This window comes from Bidens hawaiensis, unplaced genomic scaffold, assembly GCF_021521415.1.
Source record: "Bidens hawaiensis isolate Kalapana, Puna unplaced genomic scaffold, B.hawaiensis_p1.1 tig00071318_1, whole genome shotgun sequence".
Taxonomy (NCBI): Eukaryota; Viridiplantae; Streptophyta; class Magnoliopsida; order Asterales; family Asteraceae; genus Bidens; species Bidens hawaiensis.
The window spans coordinates 14,850-37,348 of record NW_027502471.1 but is presented as its reverse complement, the minus strand read 5'-3'; the positions used below and the strand labels follow the sequence as shown (position 1 = coordinate 37,348).

General features: G+C 35.3%; 2 protein-coding genes across 2 annotated transcripts; one reads left to right on the top strand and one right to left on the bottom strand.

Annotated features, from left to right (window-relative positions):
• Positions 1-8,638: 8,638 nt before the first annotated feature.
• Positions 8,639-14,617, top strand: LOC143605768 (uncharacterized). Its single transcript, XM_077081762.1, has 9 exons — positions 8,639-8,838; positions 9,056-9,107; positions 10,904-10,977; positions 11,071-11,172; positions 11,352-11,498; positions 11,604-11,655; positions 11,729-11,802; positions 11,937-12,026; positions 14,361-14,617. The coding sequence occupies exons 1-9, from the start codon at positions 8,705-8,707 to the stop codon at positions 14,398-14,400; spliced, it is 765 nt and encodes a 254-aa protein (XP_076937877.1). The 5' UTR covers positions 8,639-8,704; the 3' UTR covers positions 14,401-14,617.
• A 1,910-nt stretch (positions 14,618-16,527) lies between these two features.
• LOC143605767 (protein PIGMENT DEFECTIVE 338, chloroplastic-like) lies at positions 16,528-19,367 on the bottom strand. Its single transcript, XM_077081761.1, has 8 exons — positions 18,479-19,367; positions 18,041-18,115; positions 17,887-17,958; positions 17,723-17,803; positions 17,306-17,403; positions 17,096-17,221; positions 16,952-17,000; positions 16,528-16,877 (listed from the first exon to the last, which is right to left on the bottom strand). Exons 1-8 carry the CDS (start codon positions 19,280-19,282, stop codon positions 16,701-16,703), a joined length of 1,482 nt encoding a protein of 493 aa, XP_076937876.1. The 5' UTR covers positions 19,283-19,367; the 3' UTR covers positions 16,528-16,700.
• Between the last annotated feature and the right edge of the window lie 3,132 nt (positions 19,368-22,499).

Genomic DNA, 22,499 nt, shown 5'->3' with positions numbered 1-22,499 from the left:
GATCTCCTACAAAGATGCTATGTCACAACCTGATTGTGACAAGTGGCTTGAAGCCATGAGCGCCGAGATGCAATCCATGCAGGATAACCAAGTTTGGGAATTGGTTGATCGTCCACTTAACTCCAAACTGGTTGGATGTAAGTGGGTCTTCAAGAAGAAGACCGATATGCATGGAAATTTAGATACTTTCAAAGCACGACTTGTAGCAAAAGGTTTCACGCAAACTCAAGGGATTGATTATGATGAAACCTTCTCGCCGGTCGCGATGCTTAAGTCGATCAGGATATTATTTGCCATTGCAGCTCATTTTGATTATGAGATATGGCAGATGGATGTCAAGACCGCTTTTCTTAATGGATATCTTGAGGAAGATGTCCATATGGTTCAGCCTGAAGGTTTTGTCTATCCATCTAATCCTGACAAAGTATGTAAGTTAAGGAAATCAATCTACGGGTTGAAACAAGCATCACGGATGTGGAATCATCGTTTTAATGAAGAAATCAAAGCGTTTGGTTTCGTCCAAAACGGTGATGAGGCGTGTGTGTATAAATGGGCTAGTGGGAGTATAGTCATGTTCCTTATTTTGTATGTCGATGATATACTTTTATTTGGAAATGATATACCAAGTATGGAAAGCGTTAAAACGTGGTTAAGTAGTCGTTTCTCAATTAAGGATCTTGGAGAAGCGACATATATCTTGGGAATAAAGGTCTATAGGGATAGACAAAGGAAATTGATCGGACTCAATCAAAGTGCATACATTGATAAAATCCTGAAAAGGTTCAGGATGGAAAACTCTAAGAAAGGTTTGGTACCTATTCCTAGAGGAACCGTGTTAAGCTCATCCCAAAGTCCTAGCTCTAAGGAAGAGCAGGATAGGATGAAGCATGTTCCTTATGCTTCGGCAATAGGATCTATTATGTATGCAATGATGTGCACTAGACCGGACGTCTCGTATGCTTTAAGCATAACGAGTAGATACTAGCATAACCCAGGTGACAGTCATTGGATGGCTGTCAAGAATATATTAAAATACCTTAGAAGGACCAAGGATATGTTTTTAATATATGGGTCTGGTGAGGAGGAACTCGTCGTAAAGGGTTACGTGGATGCGAGTTTCCAAACTGACCGAGATGATTCTCGGTCACAGTCGGGATATGTCTTCATTTTGAATGGAGGCGCTGTTTCTTGGAAGAGTTCGAAGCAGGATGTTGTCGCGTTATCCACTACAGAATCTGAGTACATCGACGCTTCAATGGCAGCCCAAGAGGCTGCATGGATGAAAAAGTTCATCATGGATCTAGGGATTATCTCTACCATTCAGGAGCCCATAGAGATATTCTGTGACAATGAGGGTGCTATTGCACAGATCAAGGAGCCTCGTGCTCATCAGAAAACGAGGCACATTGAGCGCAGATTCAACTACATAAGGGATGAAGTTGAAAAAGGAAAGATATGTATTCATAAAGTTCATACCGATCAAAATATTGCGGACCCACTCACGAAGCTCCTCGATAGGCCAAAGCATGAGGGTCATGTTTGTGCATTAGGACTTCGGTATTCTAGTGAGTGGATTTAATCTGTGTTTAGTGTTTGTATAAGAACAAATGTAATGGGTATCTCATGATAATTAATTATGTTTTAATTTTTCAATGAGTTATGTTCTATATTTGCATGTTTAATCCATGAATGACTTATGTTGTTCTAAAAGTCCGTAGTCGATCATGCTTGTGGGAACAAGTATGAAGGTAAGACTATTATGAACCCGGATTGGTTGATATTCATGTGATGAATATAGGGCATAGGTTTGCCACCAAGGTTCATAGATATTTGTGGGATACAAATATTGGACATGATCCGCTCTCAAGGATCACTGCATGGAGTTAGTGCAACTGATCATAAGTAATCCTTGAGTAAAGGCGAGTATCATTGTGTCCTTTGACCTGAGATGCATATTGGATCTGGTTTTTCATCAAGTCTGATAACTTGACTCTCTTCTTTGTTATTTCGGTAACACGATGACGTGTAAGAAAGAGCTCAGATATCATATGAGATGTCAACGAGGATGTATGCAGTCAAGATGGGATTTGTTCCTCTTATGTGTTGAGAGTTTAGATGTCTAAGGCCTGTTAAGTTAAATCATTGAGAGAATGATCACTCTGTGTCTCTTCGATTTGACAGGACATCTAGTAATAAAGGGATGTAATGATAAGACTTACCAATATCATATCAAGTATGGACTTGAAGGGGATGATGTTATTGAATGGCACTTAGTCAAACACACTAGGGGTGGTGACCTGTTGTTAGGCGGTATTCACCATTAGCATTAACTTCCTATGAGTCTCGTGCAAGTGGGAGATTGTTGGAATACCGTATGCCCGAGACACATAATTAGGTTAATGTGGCTAGTCGTGTTTGATCCAAGTCGGGTCATACCCAATAACGAGTTAGACACACACCAATTATGTATTTGTTAAGATAAGATCTATAAGACAAATACAGAACACGACACATTCAGAAAATCGGGTTTCTGAATACTTACTTGAAAGTGTTAAATAAATTAATTGGTTAATTTATTTATTCAAATAATTATTATTGGAATGATTATTTAACTATATGTTCTTTTGTAAAATGGTTTATAAAAGATGGGGTGTTTATATATTTTATAAAGTATAAAATAAATAAATAAATAAATAAAAAAAAAAAACCACAAGTCTTTCTTTCTTTCATGGTTCTAGCTTACGGCCAAGATCAAAAAGGAGGCTCGGGTCTCGGTTTTTCGTGTTCAAGCTCCCTAACATAGCTCGGTGTGTGTTGGAGGCTCGGGGTATATTCTGTTTGATGATTTTCCCTTTGAAAGTCTAGCATCAACATCATCATCTTCTTCAACATCAACTACATCTCTTAAAGGTTTAAGAATGTAAGTTTTACAAGCTTTGATAGTTTAGTTTTCCCGTATCATTTGATCCTTGCTTCGGGTTTCTAATAAATAGATTATTGGTAATCTTTTAACATGAATAAATTAGGTTGTTCATGTACACATTTCCTATAAACTTGTAATATATACATATATAAACACATGGATACATATGTTTAGTTTGTTTATATCACGCTTCCGCCTTTATTGTGACTAGTTAAATGGTTAACTAAGTTTATAAATTCCATAGAAACCCAACATTTTGATCGTTAGGAGGATACGAATCGATTGGTTTCAAACTTAGCTCGAAACAATGATCCAAACGACTTGATTCTGGTTAATTGTATGTTCAAACACCCGAATTGAATTATTGTTTCGTCATTTTGAAGCACTATTTCAAACTAAATTTTAAACCAATCGACTCGTATCCTGCTAATGTTCAAAAGCGCTAAAACATCGGTTTGAAATTCAGAAAAAACTATAACGCCGTTAAGTTATTTTTAACGGGGGACCATTGGGGGCCAACTTTTTTGAATGTGGGACCGCCAGTGGCGATAAAACGAATAGGGATTATTATCGGCCAATACAATTTAATAAGGATTATTAAAATCTAATGTTAACTGAATTCTGTACAAGACATCATCATCAAAGCAAAATCTTAAACTCTTATTACTAACCTTCCTTTTTTGATCTTTTCTTCTTTTCCACTTCAACTTCATTACCTTTTCTTTTCTTCTAATCTAAACTACCATCCTATGCATTCAACTTGGTACTAATCGAATCATCCTTTATATCTTGATTGATTTCATAAATTCTATCCTTAATTGATTGTCTCTACTTGCTTTTCTTGAATTCTCCCAATTTTTAACTTAATATCCGGCAAAGATTGATACATACTACAAAAGCAATGCAACCGAATCTGAAAACTTCAAAGGCAAAGATCTCACACTTGATAACTTCTTTCAAATTTGGCTACTCAAATCATGCTAAATGCTCCTGTTCTAACTACATTAAGTATACGAATTAAGAATTTAAGGTTCAATCCTGATAAACTGCATCTCTAACAACATTGTCATGCTCCCGGGAGACTACAAACAACATAACCTCTAACTTCTTGTTTAAGGGACACTTGATACAGAATCTGATATATACAAACATACAAATAACCTGTTCATGGTACCATAAATGCTTTCGAACACTGTTGGAATATCCGGTTTTTCTTTGTGTCAGCCAAGGGTAAAATTGTCATTTTCATTCGTCTTCTCTTTCAAATTTGAACCACTTCCAATTTCATGCATATTTTCTTCATCATTGAAGGGCAAGGTGTCCAATGAAAGCTGTTCTATCTTTTGCCTATACTTTGCCATTTCTGCAGCTTCTGAAAATACTTTCTGCATAATAAAAACAACCTTAAATTAATGCATCGGGAAAAGGGCACTTTGGTCAAATCAAAAAAATATAAACTACCTCCTCGTTTTACAGGAACAAGCCCGGTTCACTCTCAAGTTCTGCAGTACTGTTCCATGAGACCAAGGTTTAAATGTAAATAACTAAAATACTTAAACGAAAGGGTAGTTTCGTCATTTCACGTGAGAGATATTTTGTCGGGGAGCATCGATTTCACGACCAAAAGAATAACAGAAGTAAAAGAAAAAAATCAACTCAGGCTTCCTTTTGACTAAGGATCCAGTCATTTGTATCCTCACTTATATTCAACTGAATTGAACATGCATGCTACGCCCCGCCTACATTTATCCAGGGCCGGCTCTAGCGTGAAAAGCTAGTGAAGCAGAATTTTTAGGCCTCCACATTTTAAAGGCCCCATTTTTTAAAATCTTCTAAGCAAACTGTAAACAGAAGAGAAGTAACTTTGGAAACGAAAGAGATAAGTTTTTATGTATTGATTTATGGTTTTGCTCTGTTTTGTTGTTGGTGGCTCTCGGGGTCTTTCATCTTTGAGAAGATGATACAACTTCTAGAAAAAAAGTAATTGGTAATAGCAATTTAACTTTTTTTTTCTAGTGAAACACGGCTATAGTGGTTATCCAAATAAGATAAATTTTCTTTTGTTTACCTTTTTGTTTAACTTTTACATTTTGAATATAAAATTGTGCAAAGTATTAAAGTATGTATGTAGTTTGAATAAGGGGGTGTTTGTTTTTTCTTCAAACATCTTCAAGGGAGCTAATGTCTGCACGCGCGCAGACATTACCCTTGAAGACTGTTTGTTTTTTTTCTTAAAACAGATCTTAAGTTATCTTCTTTCATCTTAAAAGAAAAGCAAAGAAATCTTGCTTAAAACATCTTCGCAAAAAAATCATACTCTTATCCCTTTGAAGCCACCCTCTCATCCACTCCTCCCACCACCGTCCGCCACCACCACCCACCGTACGCCACCACCACCATCCCCCACTGCCACCGTCCACCACCATCCACCGCCACTACCCACCGTCCGCCGCCACTACCAGCATCCACCACCACTACCCATCGTCCGCTACCACCACCACCACCATCCATCACAGCCACCACCAATCACCACCGTCCACCACCCACCACAACCGTTCATCACCACCACCACCCACTGTCGGACGCCATCACCGTCAACTACCACCGTCCACCACCCACCAAAACCGTCCATTACCACCACCACCATCCATCGCCACTACCCACCGTCCGCCGCCACAATTTTATTATTATATTTTCTATGTAACTTGAATAAATGACTTCTATCTTGTGAGATAAGTTTGACAGTTATGCAGACAGTATCAGCTTATAAAAACAAACAGTCTTATATTTTCAGCTTGCAGATCTTCAGACCACATCTTCAGTTGCAGACATGAAAACAGATGAAATCAGCTTGCAGACAGTTTATGTCTGCAAAAACAAACAGCACCTAAATCGTCATGACCTGATTATTTTATATATATGCTTATATAAAAGTGTTTTTTCTCTTATATTAACTTGTTATAAACAATTCTCTTCGTATTTAGAAAAACAGAAAAACAAAATGTTCGAAATAGAACTCAATTTGTAATAAAAAAGAATATATTTTTTTAAACGACAAATTTCTTTAATCTAGGTATTTACAGACTTTGTCTTTGTCAATTGATCACAACTCCATTGATGTAATAAAATATATATTTAAATGTAAAATAAAATCAGACAAAATAATATGTTTAAAGTTATATAAATATCCATAAAATAATATGTTCAATGTTATCCAACTTACATATTACAAGTTATTGCTTAGAACTAAATAACATGTTAATTTTTTTTAATAATAAGTATTACGAATTTCATTTTAAATAAAAGGATACAATTACAATAAAAATGTATGTTAATAAAAACTATAATAAAATATCACTGAGTCATTTAAATATAATTATTATAATCATTTCAAAATAACATTTAACTAATTACTCTTTTTTTCTATACTTCGATAATGAGAGGCCACAATTTTGTTGTAAGCTTTGGGCCTCTCAAAGTGTTGAGCCGGCCCTGCATTTATCAACAACTTCCATCAAAAACCGTTAAATGACAGCCACTAATAACCGCCAAATAGTGAGCGTTAACAACAATTTGTCTCATTTTTATTGAGTAATAACGATTACAAATACATAATGTTATATAAATAGAGACAAAACTAAGTTTGTAACTCGGTAAACAAGAAACCTCAAACGGGTTGGGCTTAAGGCCAGCTGCAGCACATACTTCAACTAAAAAGCGGAGCCCAAACAAGGCCTATGAACCCAACATCTTAGTGTGACTTTCCGTTCCAAAAAAAAAGTCGTCGTCTATGTGCTGTTGTTAACTTTAACTAGTTTGTTTATATTCTTTTTTTTAAATATTTTTGCAATTTGTAGCCAATATTGAACAACTCACTTTAACGGTTAACCTAACGTATTCCAAAGACATTAAAAATAGACAGAATTACAAATTTTGTCCTTTAAAAAAAGCCAAATTACGGTTCGTGTCCTTTTCTAAGTTTCCTTGCAGGCGGTGTACTTTAAACTTTTTTTTCCTACAAGTTTTGTCCTTTACGCTAACTGGGTTAGAAAAACTCAGTTAAATACCCTCACGTGAGGCGCATGTGAGGGTATATTGGTCTTTTTGTCCTTTTGAGCAAAAACTCAGTTAAAATGACATCGGAGCACCAGCTCTTACCCGGATCTCCGGCAGCTATCTCCGCAGTGGAACCACCGTGTGGAGTCACCTTATCGGTTTTCCGATGATACCCATTTCAACTATGATCGATATTATTTTCGAGAACACCATACAGTGATGGATCTTAATAATATTAATATTAATAATAATAAACAAGATTCATACGTGCCGCCGTCACAGCCGGTTGTTGAAGCTGAATCCCCATCTCCGCCGCCACAGCCGCCGTCACCACCATCTCCGCTGCCGGAGCAGAAACCGGAAGTAATCAAAACTTATTATTCTGTGTCTGGAGCTGATGAGCAAAAAGACAACAGCTTGGAGTTGAATAAAGTGTTGCCGGAAGTGAAAAACAAGTTACCGGAAAATCAAGATTCCGAGCAAAGAACAGAAATTGGAGTGAGAAAAAGAGTTAAAAAAGAACGGAGAAGAGCAAGAAGCTCAGAACCCAGAAAAATGGTGCCAGAAATTAACGATTTTGCGGCTGAACCGTCGTCTCCGACGGAAACATCTACTTCGTTAGAAAGCCACCACCACCACCGTAAAACAATCTGTACTGCCACACCGAAAACGCCACCGCTCACAGCCCAACCACCACCACCACCACCACCACCACACCCTACAACAACAATGACCACTCAAATCGTCCTATTACCGACCCCCTTGTTTCTCACCGCCGAAAAACCTGGAATCACCGATGATTAGATGGTGGCGGTACTGTTGCAGGTTTTAATCCGAAAACTTGAGTCGATTGAAGCTTCTGATGGTGCGTTTTAAGTTTTAATCCCTATATCAGAGATGGCGGTGACGCTGTTGCAGGTCCGCCGGAGAAGACGAGTGAAAAGAACAAACCGGCGGAGACGGCGGCTTCTTACGAGGAGCAAGGGGGTTGATGGAAAAATCGGGTAGGAGATGTTGGTGAACGGTTGTGTGGTCAGAGATTTCGGTAGACGGTTTTGTGGCCGGAGTTGTTAGTGACGACAGTTTCCGACATTGGGTGGTGTTCAGGCATGGTGATGATGGTGGCGGCGATTCTGGCATGGTGGTTGGTGACGGTAGGGTTGGTTTATTTTTAGAGACGAACAAAAATCAGAAATTAAAACCCTAAAAAAGAGGTGTTTTGTGATAGAACCCTAATTCCAAACGAATCAGAATTGAGGACGATGGTGGATGAGGGAATCGGAGATGGAGCGGTGGCTGGTGGCGGAGCTATGGTGGCGGTGGTGATGGTGTTTGAGGAGTGGTTATGGTGATGGTGTGGTAGAACATAGAGAGAGAAGTGAGATGAGGCAGCACAGAAGAAGAAGAAGAAGAAGAAGAAGAAGCAGGGTAGGCAAAAAGACAAAACTACCCTCACATGCTTCTCACGTGATGGGATTTAACAGAGTTTTTCTAACCCAGTTAGCGTAAAGGACATAACTTGTAGGAAAAAAAAGTTTAAAGTACACCGCCTGCAAGGAAACTTAGAAAAGGACACGAACCGTAATTTGGCTTTTTTTAAAGGACAAAATTTGTAATTCTGTCTTGAAAATATGAAAAGGCATTTGTGGTTTAAAATTGATACTGTGGTTTAAAAGACATTATAAATATCACCAACAGCCTGTTTTCCCACACACTCGAAGTAAAATGGCAACAGCGTCGTCATCGGTGTTAGTAGCATTGAAGAGCTTGTTCATTGTACTGATGTGTATAATAGCAGCTGCTCTTGCTTACACATTAGTGAAGGACGGCGACTCGTCTTGTTTCGACCTAAGTGCACTGTAATTTACAAACTTAGATGATACATCTCTCAAACTTATTATTAATATTTTTTGCTTACTAATATAAAAATTTATTTGAAAAGTTTGTTCTACAATTTCTTTGATGATTAAGTATTTTATTTGCTATTTGTTATTGTGAATTGGCTTCCTTCAAAACTACAAATAGAGTGTCAATTAAGGGTATGTGTTTAAGCCATATTCTCTTACTTTGTTGTAGGTGGACACAGGTGATGAATGTAGATGTTGTTGCGTTTATAACTCCTGTAGTAGTGAGCAAGTTAATTTCATTTACAAGAAAGTTTTTGTTTCTTTGATATTTATTAACTATTTACCTACATCGCATAGACACACACATGTATATGTGTGTATATAGATAAACGATCCGACACTTTGAAACATCGATTTTCAATAACCATGCTAATTCTAAAATCACAACTATGCGAGCCGGTCTTCATCCACCTCTGCTCCCATTGATTATGTCAACCTTCACCATCACTATTCAGCAATCCGCCACCGTCCAACGATTTCGTTCACCGTCGCGACCATCATCTACCGTCGTGAACACCATCTTCTTCCGTCACGACCTTCAATCGATGTTCACAAGTCAGTTGATCAAATTGACCAATTGAAATTTAAATTGTTGAACTTAATTGATCAATTAACCTTAAAATTGATCCAATTAATCATCATTTGAAGCTTTAATCGATCAATTTTGAGTTTTGAGTGATTGGTTTTAACCTTGAATGTATCAGGATTTAAGCCTAAAACTTTTAGGTTTTTTAACTAAACATTTTAGATTTTAAACCTGAACGCTTTATGGTTGGGAATTTGGCTAGAACGTTTTTGGTTTTTTAACACTGAACGTATTTCGCGTACCTAATATACGTTAATCAATTATTGTACGTTAGTGCATATATATATATATATATATATATATATATATATATATATATATATATATATATATATATATATATATATATATATATATATATATATATATATCAAGGGCAAATTAAGACGATTAATTTTAAGAGTTTTCAAACTATAAAATACATGGTACCACTCATACACAGTGTTAAAGAGGGGAGAAATCTTCATTAAATCATTAAATCTCAGGTGTATTTTAAATTATTCAAATAAAGTAATAACGTTGTCCCCTGATCATTTTTTGTTATTTTAAATAATAGATACAAGTGACCCTTCATTTTTAACTTTTACTTAATAACTTTATTTACTTTTTTATTGTATTCTGTATTTTTAATTACATTATGCAATTAAAAAAGGAGCTTACCATTGCGACGAGCTCATTTTTATCAACGTTTCGATATAAACTTTGTTCAATACCAAGTTGCTGATTATAATATACAATTTAACGAAACATGAATGTACAACCTAAATATGCAATTATAATAAAAAAAAATAATTGTTAAAGCATCTAATGCCTACCTATTTTTTATCATAAAGATATAGACAAGCCCTCCAAATACTACAACTCAAATTATGGTATTCAATAAACTTCAAGAATCTTATTTACTTTTTCACTTCTATAATTTAAATACAAAAAACAGTAACAAAATTATTTTTTAACCATAAGACATAATAATTCAATTAGTGATGTTAAATTAACTGGTTGGATTAATCATTACATTTTTATACACAATTCTCTAAAATAAATAGTTGCCATTAACAATTTAATCGGACGATCATACACACCAAAGAGAATTCCAAATTGCATGCTTATCCTTCTCATCGTACTCATGCAATCCGATATGAATTATATTAAACTTTATACAGGAGAAATAGTAAATATAAAGTGAATTTGTAAGGAACGATGCACACAATTTTAAACAATTGACCACATTATTTTAATAATTTCAAATACTATTGGAAATTCAAATACCATGAACACCCATAATTGTTAGGTGATTACAAAAGGTCGGTGTTTAAATACGTGCTCCATCACGCGGGCACCCGTCTAGTTTGTGTGATGTTGTTATGTTTTGTCTCCCCGAAAAGATCGAGTCAAATAATTTGTACTCAAATATGGCTGTACGCTTTTTAGGCTTGGTTCTTCTACAAGGAATCTAGCTGGATCAAGAGAGTTGTTTTTATGATTGTGATATTTTGGTGCGGAAGGTAATCTTATTTTCGCTTATGAGTAGCATGACACGTTTAAAAGCATATAAGTTTTAAGTGTTTTATATCAACTTTGTATTACCTCTTTTACAGTTTTGTTACCTGTGGATACATTGTTTGGCTGTTGTTCAAGTTGTCACCTGAAGAATCTTTAAAAGATCCAATATATTTTGTGCTGGTGCGACGTCAAAACCGGTAAGAATAAAGGACATTAGTCATAACTCATACTCCTAACATATACTCTTTTCATATATATTTTCTCTTAGTTTTATGTGATCATAAGTCTCACCAAATTAATAATGTGACAAGGTATATGCTTCTAATTTTATTTATATATATATATATATATATATATATATATATATATTTGTTAGGCATGCCAATATGGGACGCGTGACACGGTTTTCTCATATAATTACAGCAAAAGTAATTGTGACTGCAATAGGTTGCTGCCTGCTGGGGCTAATAATTTACGCGTATTCCGTTCTTGGATTTCCATTCTATGCAGAAGTGCTCACACCGTAAACTTCTTTTCGTTTCCTAAGTGTTTTTTTTTTGTTGTTAAAAGTAAAACAGAATATTTTTTCTTCTGTGTGTGTAAATTTGATATTAATAAACTCTCACAGGTGCATGATAACAGCGCTGGTTTGTTTCCACGTCCACATTGTAGTTTTCTCTGTATGTTACCATTCACAAGATTTTGCTGATTTAATTAATTTCTAATACTTATACAAGTGTTTATTGATTTAAGGTGTGGATAGCATATAAGGAATCAAGTTGGACAGGTGCTGTTCTTTGGATACTTGGACTTGTATGTTTTAGTGGGTAAGTATATATTTCACTCCCACACTCATGGGGCATGACATGAACATTAGTTGCTTTATTAGATTCAGATCCTCAAAATGATACAGGTTTAGTGTTGTTTATTTGCTGATGATTAATGTTGTTTCTTTTGACAGCTTTGGCATATGCGTGTACTTAGTGCGGGAATTGTCCTATCTCTCACCAGAACAGCCTGTTTTCTTTATACTTTTCAACAAAAATAACAGGCAAGTCCAACAAGTTCTATTTATATTTATACTAGTTTAAGGCTCGTGTATTACACGAGTAATTGTTGAAAATTTTAAACTTTGACCATTAAGTGAAATACAGTCAACAAATTGATCATATATTGTTAATACAATTACAACTAAATTAAAATTACAGCAATTACATAACTAATATTAAACAAATATGTTACAAATAAGTAAAAACTTCCTTTTACACTACATTTGTGATTGTATTAGCAGGTATGCATTGTTTATCAAAAACCAAAATATTTAGTTCATGTCTGCTTGTAACTCTTAATAAAGTAACATATAGGCCTGCTTATAACTCTTGATATAGCCATATAGTTGTCCGTGTGACAAAAAAGGTTCTCCAAGTACATACCAACTCTAAATAAATGGCAATATATATCCATGATACTAATAAAAAAAAATATTCATACACATAAAATATCATAGCTTTTAATAAATTAATATGATGTCATGAGAACATATGCTCATGTTTATCTATAAAAAACATTATTATCCCAAAAACCATATACCTGAACTTTGATGATATAATCATCCTTAGAATCTTTACAATTTAAAATTGATTGATCGTGATAAATTTATTGTCATTAATATTCTGTGTATGACAAATTTTTAATTGACTTTATATGTTACAATTAAAAATTATATACTCAAGCAACATAAAAACCGAAAATTTAAATATAATAAAATGATTTGTTTATTTCATATGAATGTAATTGCCAGGAAAATGAAAAATACATACTAACATTAAAACCATGCTCAAATAATAGTGATTATTCTAAGTTAGAAGAATATTAGAAGATTTAAAGTTGCATAAAGTGAAGGTAGTGATTCTTATTTATAATCGTTGAAAGTAGGGCCGCCACTTTTACCCGTAACATGAAACCCAACCCAAGAAAACTCGTACCTGAACCCAAACTAACCCGACCCGAGAAACTCGAACCCAAGAAAATACTAACCCGAACCTGAACCGCAGTAATTCGGGTTGGTTCTTAGGTCCGAATTCTAGATTTCGGGTCAACCCGAAAACTTTTAGTTTTAAAATCATATGTATTTTTAGGTATTAAAGGCTAAGCCTTAGCCGGTGATGTTATCAGGATTTAGTCCAATTCGATTGTTCTCATTCCACATGTTATGAATTGAATGTTTATTGTTTATTATTTTGAATATAAACAGTAATAAACACTTTAATTAACACTTCAAAGTTCACTAATCGTCACTTATCAATCCATATGGAGAATACTTATTATATGTAGTAATGGATTTAGTTGGAATAAATCTATAATTTTAATGTCATATATTGAAATGACTTAAAAGATAAGGATCATATATGAAAATTGGTTGAAAAAAAGGTAAGGAGGACTATTGTATTGACAAGTGGCAAAAATAGTAGGCTTTTATTATAATAGATAGAAGATAGATAGATAGATAGATAGATAGATAGATATGTATGTGTGAACCTACAGACATCCCATGTGTTATATGGCTTGTCAATACCAACTATACTTTAGTGTTTTTAGTATTTAACTACCCCATGTTTATAATCACCGGCCAATCTCATAAATATATTTATTCATCATGTGTATAATATGTATCTTCTTTAATTTATATGTCAAGATTAGGATGATACAACAAGACTATTATAAGTCGTACGTACGTACAAGTATACAACTGTATTTTTTTTCTTCCAAGTTAGTCATGTTTATGACACCTTAGAAGCAAATAACAGATCAATAAGTAATTAATATATTTAACTTTGAAATCTTGCCTCCTAAGTAAACAACGTGGTGTTTTACTCTTTTAACTTCTATATAAGTGTATGAATACAAGATTCCAAGAAATTAGCTCATGTGGCAAGACGAGTTACAATCATGAGCACTAATGTATGTATGATATAAGTGTTTTGAGTATTGATCATATATTCATATGTTATGTTAAAATACTTTTGTGGGTATTATTAATTTCATGTTTTGTTTAATTATTGATCTTGTCTTGAATAATATATCAAACAGGAAGTCCCCTTTCCATTCAATTAACGGTTTGAAAGGCCGACTTAGCGTACATACATTAGGAAAGTCACTATATATCTACAACTAAAATTTACCTATGATGGGTTTAATTTAGTCTAGTATAATTATTATACAATTCGAACCATTAAAACCCCGATCTGCTTTATGGTTATAACTTTTCTCCAGTTCTACGTATTTTCCGTTTTCTCTATAAGCAAGATAGATGTTGCTGATGTTTGTTTCTTTCTTGGGCAGAATCTTAATTTTCAAAGTTCTTGATTTGTTTTAATTCTTGCAGAGATATGACGTCAAGCGATCCTCTATTGGTGAAGCACTGAAGCATTCTTATGTGTAAGTACGATCTGCAACAACATGTGCGTTTCATTTTTCTTTTAATAATAGCAGCATTGAGCTCTGTGATGTAGAGGACTCAAGTCTTACTTGAGATGTTGGTTTAAATTTATGGTGTGTATGGGTTTGTTTTTGTTTTAAAAACTTACGCTACTGTAATGTGAATTCTATGTACGTGCCGAGTAATTCTATAATGGGTAGTGGCTGATGTATTATAAGAGTTTTTATGTTGTTGATTTTCATGTATATATTAACTAAATGTGCTAATGCCAACCTTATATTATGATGCTCAGAAGAACTAAAGATTAACAAAACACGGGAACCATCCGAGAAGAAACTTATATATCATTAGGAAGATTTTATGAGAGGATACGATACGTCTATACTAAACTTTGAAAGTTGAAAACACAATACGAGAGATTAGGGTCTGCTAATTACAACCTTTACCTTAACTTTTTTTCCCAAACACAAATAACTCACAAAAAGATAAATTGCTAATGTTTCGACATTGAATATTTTTTATTTTTACGAATAACATGTATTAAACAAGCCCCTGGATGTCCTAAACGATGCTGCCAGGGGTCTTTAGATAAAGCAGCCAAAACTGACGGAGAAATCACTTGGGAATGCGCTGTCCATGGAGCGGCCGGTAAGCAGATAAAGTGATTGTAGTTTATCACATTAGCGCATGATGGCAGGTCCAGTTAATAAGTTTTCTGAGTTTTATAAGTGCAACAGACGTGACAATACAAGCCAATGGTCTGACGATTAAGTCATGAGCTACGCTAAAAAAGAGTACCACGGAGAGATGAAAGCTATTTTTAAGTAAGGGTATGTGTGGATGTTGTTAAACGTGAGCCAAAATGGGCCAAACCGATTCAATCAAAGAGGAAGAAGACTTCAACTTCGAGAGACTAGATCATATCATCTCCGGATGCACATACAACCATCAATGTCAATCTAGAAAACACAAATGATGAAGTGGCGTTCAATGTTGACGACGAATTACAAGAGCTATCGCACTCAACTAGCCAAGTGGAAAAAAAAGTAATGAATAATGAATCTTGGTTTTAAACTTTTGTCCTGAGTTTTGTTAACCATTTAGTAGTAAGTTTGTGCTTGAAACTTTTGACCCAAAATAATGAATTTCATCCATAAATCCAATAGCAGACAAGTTGGTTCTGGCTTTTATGCGGTTTGCCACCGTTCAACTTGCTACGGTGCTATTTGGCCTTGGAACAAGGTATAACTGAAACCGAACTGAAATTTCTGGTTTCAGAAAGTAAAAAAAATAAATAAACAAACTAAACCAGACTTGATAAACTCTGTTGGGTTAAGACTTAAAGAATCTTGGGAAATCAAGAACACACTGCAAGATTTTAGAAACCCCAATTTGGTTTCCATGCAAACTAACTATAAAGCAGCATGCTTTCATAAAAGTTTATTATTATCATTAACAAACACAAATTGCAAATCTGATTCTTAAATACTCGGTCTCTAGCCCGCTTAGTAGAGAGGCGTGCCTCTTAAAGGGGAGGTCATAGGTTCAAACCTGGTCAGGGTTGTGCATTCACTGTATTGTTGGTGTAGACTAGAGTAAGAGGAAAAATTTGTTGTTCACAAAAAAAAAATACTCGCTTTAATATGAAAGCAGCATATGTCTTTAAATTAAAAAAAAATAAAAAAATAACACACACACACAAGAAGAATCTTCAAAGATGTTCATTGCAAGCTCCCAAACTAATATTTTAATTAACAAAAATGCAGAATTCAAAGCTATTTATTGGATTCACTATAAGACATCATCAGCAAAACAAAATCTTAAAACTATTGTTACTGGCCCATTTTTGATCTTTTCTTCTTTCCACTTCAATTATGACTCAAATCAATATAGAATTTCTTCTTTTTAAAAAACTGTTTTCCTAATATAGAATTTGATTACTAAATGTTAGGAAAACCAGCACTCGAACTTACAATGGTCTCATCAGGTAACAAAGATGAGGGAGGATATTCAATCTATAAGAGAACTAGAAAATAACAAAAAAAAAGTATGTGAACTAAGAACTTAAAAGTTCAATCCCAATAAACTGCATCTCTAACTACACTGCCATGCTCCCGGGACACTACAAACAACACGACCTCTAATTTCTTGTTTAAGGGGCACTCGATACAGAATCTGACATATACAAACATACAAGTAACCTCTTCATGATACAATCAATAGATGCTTTCCTACACTGTTGAAATATTTGGTTTTTCTTTTGTGTGTCATCCAAGGGTAAAATTGTCATTTTAATTCGTCTTCTCGTTCAAATTTGAACCACTTCCAATTTGCGTACATATTTTCTTCATCAATTAAGGGCAAGGTGTCCAATGAAGGTTGTTCTGACTTTCGAGTAGGTGAAACGGGTGGAATCTTTTGCCTGTACTTCTTTGCCATTTCTGCAGCTTCTGAAAATACTTTCTGCATAATAAAAACAACCTTAAATTATCGAGAAAAGGGCATTTTGGTTAAAAAAAAAGAAAGATATAAACTACCTCCTTGTTTGACAGGAACAAGCCCGGTTCACTCTCAAGCTCTGCAGTACTGCTTCACAAGATCAAAGATTAATAAACATTATGCTAAGAAAAAAACTTAATACACTTGTACGAAAGGGACAAAGGGTAGTTTGGTCATTTAACCTGAGGGAGATTTTGTCAGGGAACAATGATTTCACGACCAAAACTTTGACTTTTTCATCAAGCGCTAGTGCATCAGTGACGGAATCAAGTTCTCCTCGAGTGATATTAGATATATGCAACAATCCACTGAAATAATATAAGAACAGCTAATGAGAAACATGAAGAAATAAATCAAAGTCAAAAAGTTGTATTTTGATATTATATAATCACCTTCGATTACTTTCACCGATCCTTATTTGAGCACCATAAGGAAATATTTTCCTCACTGTTCCTTCTAAAAGTGTTCCTTCTTTAAGATGCATTGTATTCTGTAAATGTTACACATTCTAGATATTATTGACATATGTAACAATATTAAGCAGAATAATCTCATTAGAAACGCTATTAAGACTATAATAAAGGGGTAATACCATAAAAAACAAACATTTTATGCCATTTTAAACAAATTTAGGGTCTTTTTTTTGCAAACTAAAAGGCATCTTAGTGTTGTACGGTATTAACCCTACAATAGAAAAACACTTTTTAAATTAATTCTGGAAATAAAAATATAATGTGGTAAAAATATAAAATTTAACGAAAAGAGATGGTAAACTCATGATGATGTAAGAAAAAGAGAAAAAGACCGACCCAGGCTTCCTTTTGACTAAGAATCAAGTCGTTTGTATCCTCGCTTATTCGAGTAATTTGAACATACATGCGACGTCCCACCTACACTTATCAACAATTCCCATCAATAACTGCCAAATAATTTGAATATTTGCTAATAACCTCCAAATAGTGAAGTAACTTACATTTTCTTTCAACTCGGTGAAGTTATTAACACGATTGACGAGTTCAACTTTAGGAAGAAAAGCACGTAATCCCTACAAAAATCAAAACTCTTAAAATAAAAATTCCTAAAAAATAAATACAGTGTTGAGAAAGTCAAGATAATTAGAGCTAAACCTCAATTCTTGTGAGAAGACCGCCAGTATTCCACTCTGTAATTTTAACCTCTATTGGTTCATTAAATTGCTTAATCTGCAGGAACCATGATCTTAGTGCAACTATATCAACAAAAAAAATCAAGTGCGTTGTGCATAACAAAAATAAAACCTTGATTTTCATACAAAAGTGACTAGCATGAGTTCGCATGTATCATACAAGTTATAGATGTTTTACGGTGCACACACATAGAATTTATTGATCCAAGAAGCACAAAAAGGCTTAATAAAAAGTTACATGTCTATCTAATATTACGCTTACACATACCAAAACCATCACTAGTCAAGAAAGTAATGTCATTTAGCTAATTAAGAACTCACTAACAAAAATTTATCAAAATTTCAAAATCCTTTTTTTTTCACAACTTCATCAAAAAGCTTAAAGAAATGAGAAAAAAACCTGCCTCACTCGATGCCAGGCCAATTTGCGAAACAACCGACGAGTGGAAATTAACAGTCTACCACTAAGAGTCCTACCCAAAACTTCAGCAAACAAAACCGTCCCGTGCTCAACAACCGGCTTCCCTGGCATCAGACCGCCACTTAACGCCTCCTCGTTTCTCACAATTCCCATCTTCCCATTCACCATAAACTCTTCCCCATTATCCTCAAAATCACACAACAAAGAATCCAACTCCTTATCATACAAAGGAAGCATCTCTTTCATTAACATTGTCGCCAACAAATCCGCACCGATATTAACATCGAGCTTATACTCGTTCCCGGAAACCACCACACCGACAACATAATCACCCGGTTGCGGGTCATAATACTCTACAGAAACCATCTTATCCTCATTTTCATCAACTAAACTATCCTCAATTACATCTTCTGAATCACTAACTTCTTCTACAGATTTACCATCTCTAAAGAACTTATAAAAGGGCTCCAAGGCTTCATCTTTATCGGGCTTATTGTATTCGATTTCGGGGTCGGGGTCGGGTACATTAACAGGCATTGGTGATGGTTTACCCAGCAATCCCAGCTCTTCAATTTCGTTTTCTTGATTTTTGGTTTGATGGGTGTTGGTGAATTCGTCAATTAGGTCATTGTTGGAGCAATTGAAGACATGGGTGTTTCGAAAGATTGAGTGTTTTGTGGGAAAAGGTGGGTTTTTGAAGGGTTTTGGTGAGTTGGGGTTTAGAGTGAATTTGTTAATGGGGGCTTTGCAGGTTATGAAGGCTGCAAATGGAAGAAGAGACATTGGTCTTGTTTATCATATGAAATTGTTGTCCAGATTGGATGTTGGAAGTTGGAAATGGAACCAATTTGTTTGCGTTATCCTAGGGATTATTATTGTCTCCTTATCTTGTGATTTCAATGGGCTTGCTAGTGAAAAAAAAAACCGGACCCCAAAAAAAAAAATGAAACCGGTTTTCTTTATACACAGGTTTTTAATATCTGTATCCGACCCTACCCGTAAGGTACGGATAGAATGTGCATTTTAGTACCAAAACCTGTACCCGAATCGGACCCGATTTATACCCGGCAATACCCGAAAACCAGAACCAGTTCCATACCTGAAACCAGGTTTTTCCAATACCCCAAATCGGGTTTTTCAAATACCTGAAAAATATCTGAAAATACCTGAAAAATACCCCTAAAAAGTGCAACCCATTTAAAAATTCAATCTATACCCGAATAATACCAGGAAAAACCGGTAAAAAACCCAAAAATATAGGGTATTAAAATACCTGGTTCTATACTCGTCCCAAACCGATACATAGGTACGGTTTTTAGAAGCAATGTCCGGACCCGAACCCGACCTGGGTATTTCCAATACCCGATTTTTCAATACCCGGTCATACCCACCCCCGGTTCCATACCCGAAATCGGGTATTTGAAAAACCCGAATTATGCACCTCTAGTGTGTTGTGGTGTAAACGAATTGAACGTTCGGTGAATTATTAATGGGTTGTATGGTGGGAATTTCATTTTTGTTCATTTATTTAATAAATGATTTGACGTGAGCAAGAAGTATTGTTTGATTAACTAAATGAATGAACGAAAACAAAGGCCATGCTAATGCGCGTTTGGTAATCCATTTATGTTCGTTATTGTATGTTTGTTTACGTTTATTCATTAAAGGTTTTTAATATTTTTAATGACTATTCAAATCTTATCATATACATCTAACAAAAAATAATCAACTATAAAGCATATGGGTATTATATGATAATTTATACATAAAATTAACATATGAATATGAGTGTTAATAGAACACCAACACAAACTTGGTAATCGGACTGAATCGTTGACACTAACCATTATCAGTTACTCCGCTTAAATAAAACATTGTTTGTGTTTGTTTGTTTGTGTCCGTAAACTGTTACAAACAAGTTCATTTCCTTAATGAATGAACACAAACATAAAATTCGTTCGGTTAACTGTTCGTGAATCGTTACTTGTCCGATAAAAGCTTAAAGGACAAACTTGAAAGATACCTTGTTCGGTTCGTTTATACTTATATGGGCTTTTAATGTTAAAATTAAATTCAGGCAGGGACAAATGAAGACAACATTTGTTTACTTATTGGGTTGGGTCATTGGAATTGTGAAGGAAATAAGTTGGGTCGAGTGGTCGGCCCATTAGCTCTAACATCTTATTCTTAATTTTCATCTTATGTTTATATTTGGAATGTTAATATACATTTCAATCTTAACATGAGAACGTAAGAAATAATATCAATTTATAAAAAAGTTAGAACGTAAAAACTATACCAACTACAATACCAATATATATAAACAATGATTTGTAATGACAAAGAAAAAGACCTAATTTTACAACAAAAGAATCAAAATTAATAACAAAATAATAACAGCAAATACTTATAACGTCTCATAATCGAAAATTAACATATATGAACAAAAAATAACAGCAAACATCTACAAAAATAAACCTAATAGTAACAGCAAATTGGTTCTCACTGTTTTCATATTATGAATAAAATGTATTTGATCTCGTCTCATGTTTTTATTATATAGCTTATTTTTTATTTCTACAAATGGAATATTAATCATAGCTAGATTAATAATAATGACAGGCTTCAAAATTAGTCGGTGAAGAACATATATAAAGACCAAATGCGACGTCTTTTCATCTCAAATATAGAATATCAAGTTGTTTAGTCATAGTCCAAACTTGTACAACCAAATTAAAACACAATAATAAAAAACGTGTCACAACATGATCCCAAAATGTAAAATATAAATTTCTAGAATGATTTTGTACTATAGATGTCACGTATAACAACAGATTCGGTAACTGTCGAAGCACGAAATGAATCTAATCTGATCCATGACGATGTTTCCACGGATTTTCGAAATGAACGAACCACGTCTTGCTCTTCTTCATCAGCAGCGGCGGACCTGCGACGGCTTTTGGGAGTGTGGAGGTGACTGCTAAGATATCCAGAGGATTTCTTGTTTACAGACACAAAAAGTGGTGGTGGCTCTTATTGAGCATGACCCTCAATAAGGAGGTGGAGACCTCCTTATATAGAGTCTCATGGCCACCATCATGGTACCCTAATGGGCCTAGCCCAGTTAGGGTTACCTCCACAAAACCCCCTCAACCCAATAACATTGTATTAGTCCATATAATAAAATAAGCCAAACATAATAAATTTAGGATCGTAAAACCGGGTTTAGTACCATACCCCTACAAGCCCCCCCAAGTCCAGTGTTGCTCCTGGGCGCGCAAGCGTCTAGGTGGAGCACTGGACTTTATAAGGTGTAAGGCGGTTTTCTTCCCTTTTCTTTGGCCTTGTCTTTATTGTCTGAGTTTTGGGAGGTTTTCCCCATGATGGTGACAAGCTGTAAAAATAATGAAGCCTGTGCGTGAGGCGGCTTACGAGCTATAATAATGGAGCCTGCGCGAGAGCAGCTTACGAGCTTTGAGAATAATAATTGAGCTGGCGCGCGGGGCGACTTACGAGCTGAGAATAATAATTAAGCTGGCGCGCGGGGCGACTTACGAGCTGAGAATAATAAAGCCTGCGCGCGAGGGGCGTCTTACGAGCTGTAGCATAATAAAGCCTGCGCGTGAGGCGTCTTACGAGCTAAGAATAATAAAGCCTGCGCGCGAGAGACGACTTACGAGCTAAGAATAATAAAGCCTGCGCGCGAGAGGCGTCATATGAGCTTTGAGAATGATATAGCCTGCGCGTGAGGCGCCTTACGAGCTATGAATAATAAAATCTGCACGCGAGAGGCGTCTTACGAGCTATAATGATAATTGAGCTGGCGCGTGAGGCGGCTTACAAGCTGTGAGAATAATAAAGCCTGCGCGCGAGAGGCGTCTTACGAGCTATAAGGATACTTGAGCTGGCGCGGGAGGCGGCTTACAAGCTGTGAGAATAATAAAGCCTGCGCGCGAGAGGCGTCTTACGAGCTATAAGGATAATTGAGCTGGCGCGTGAG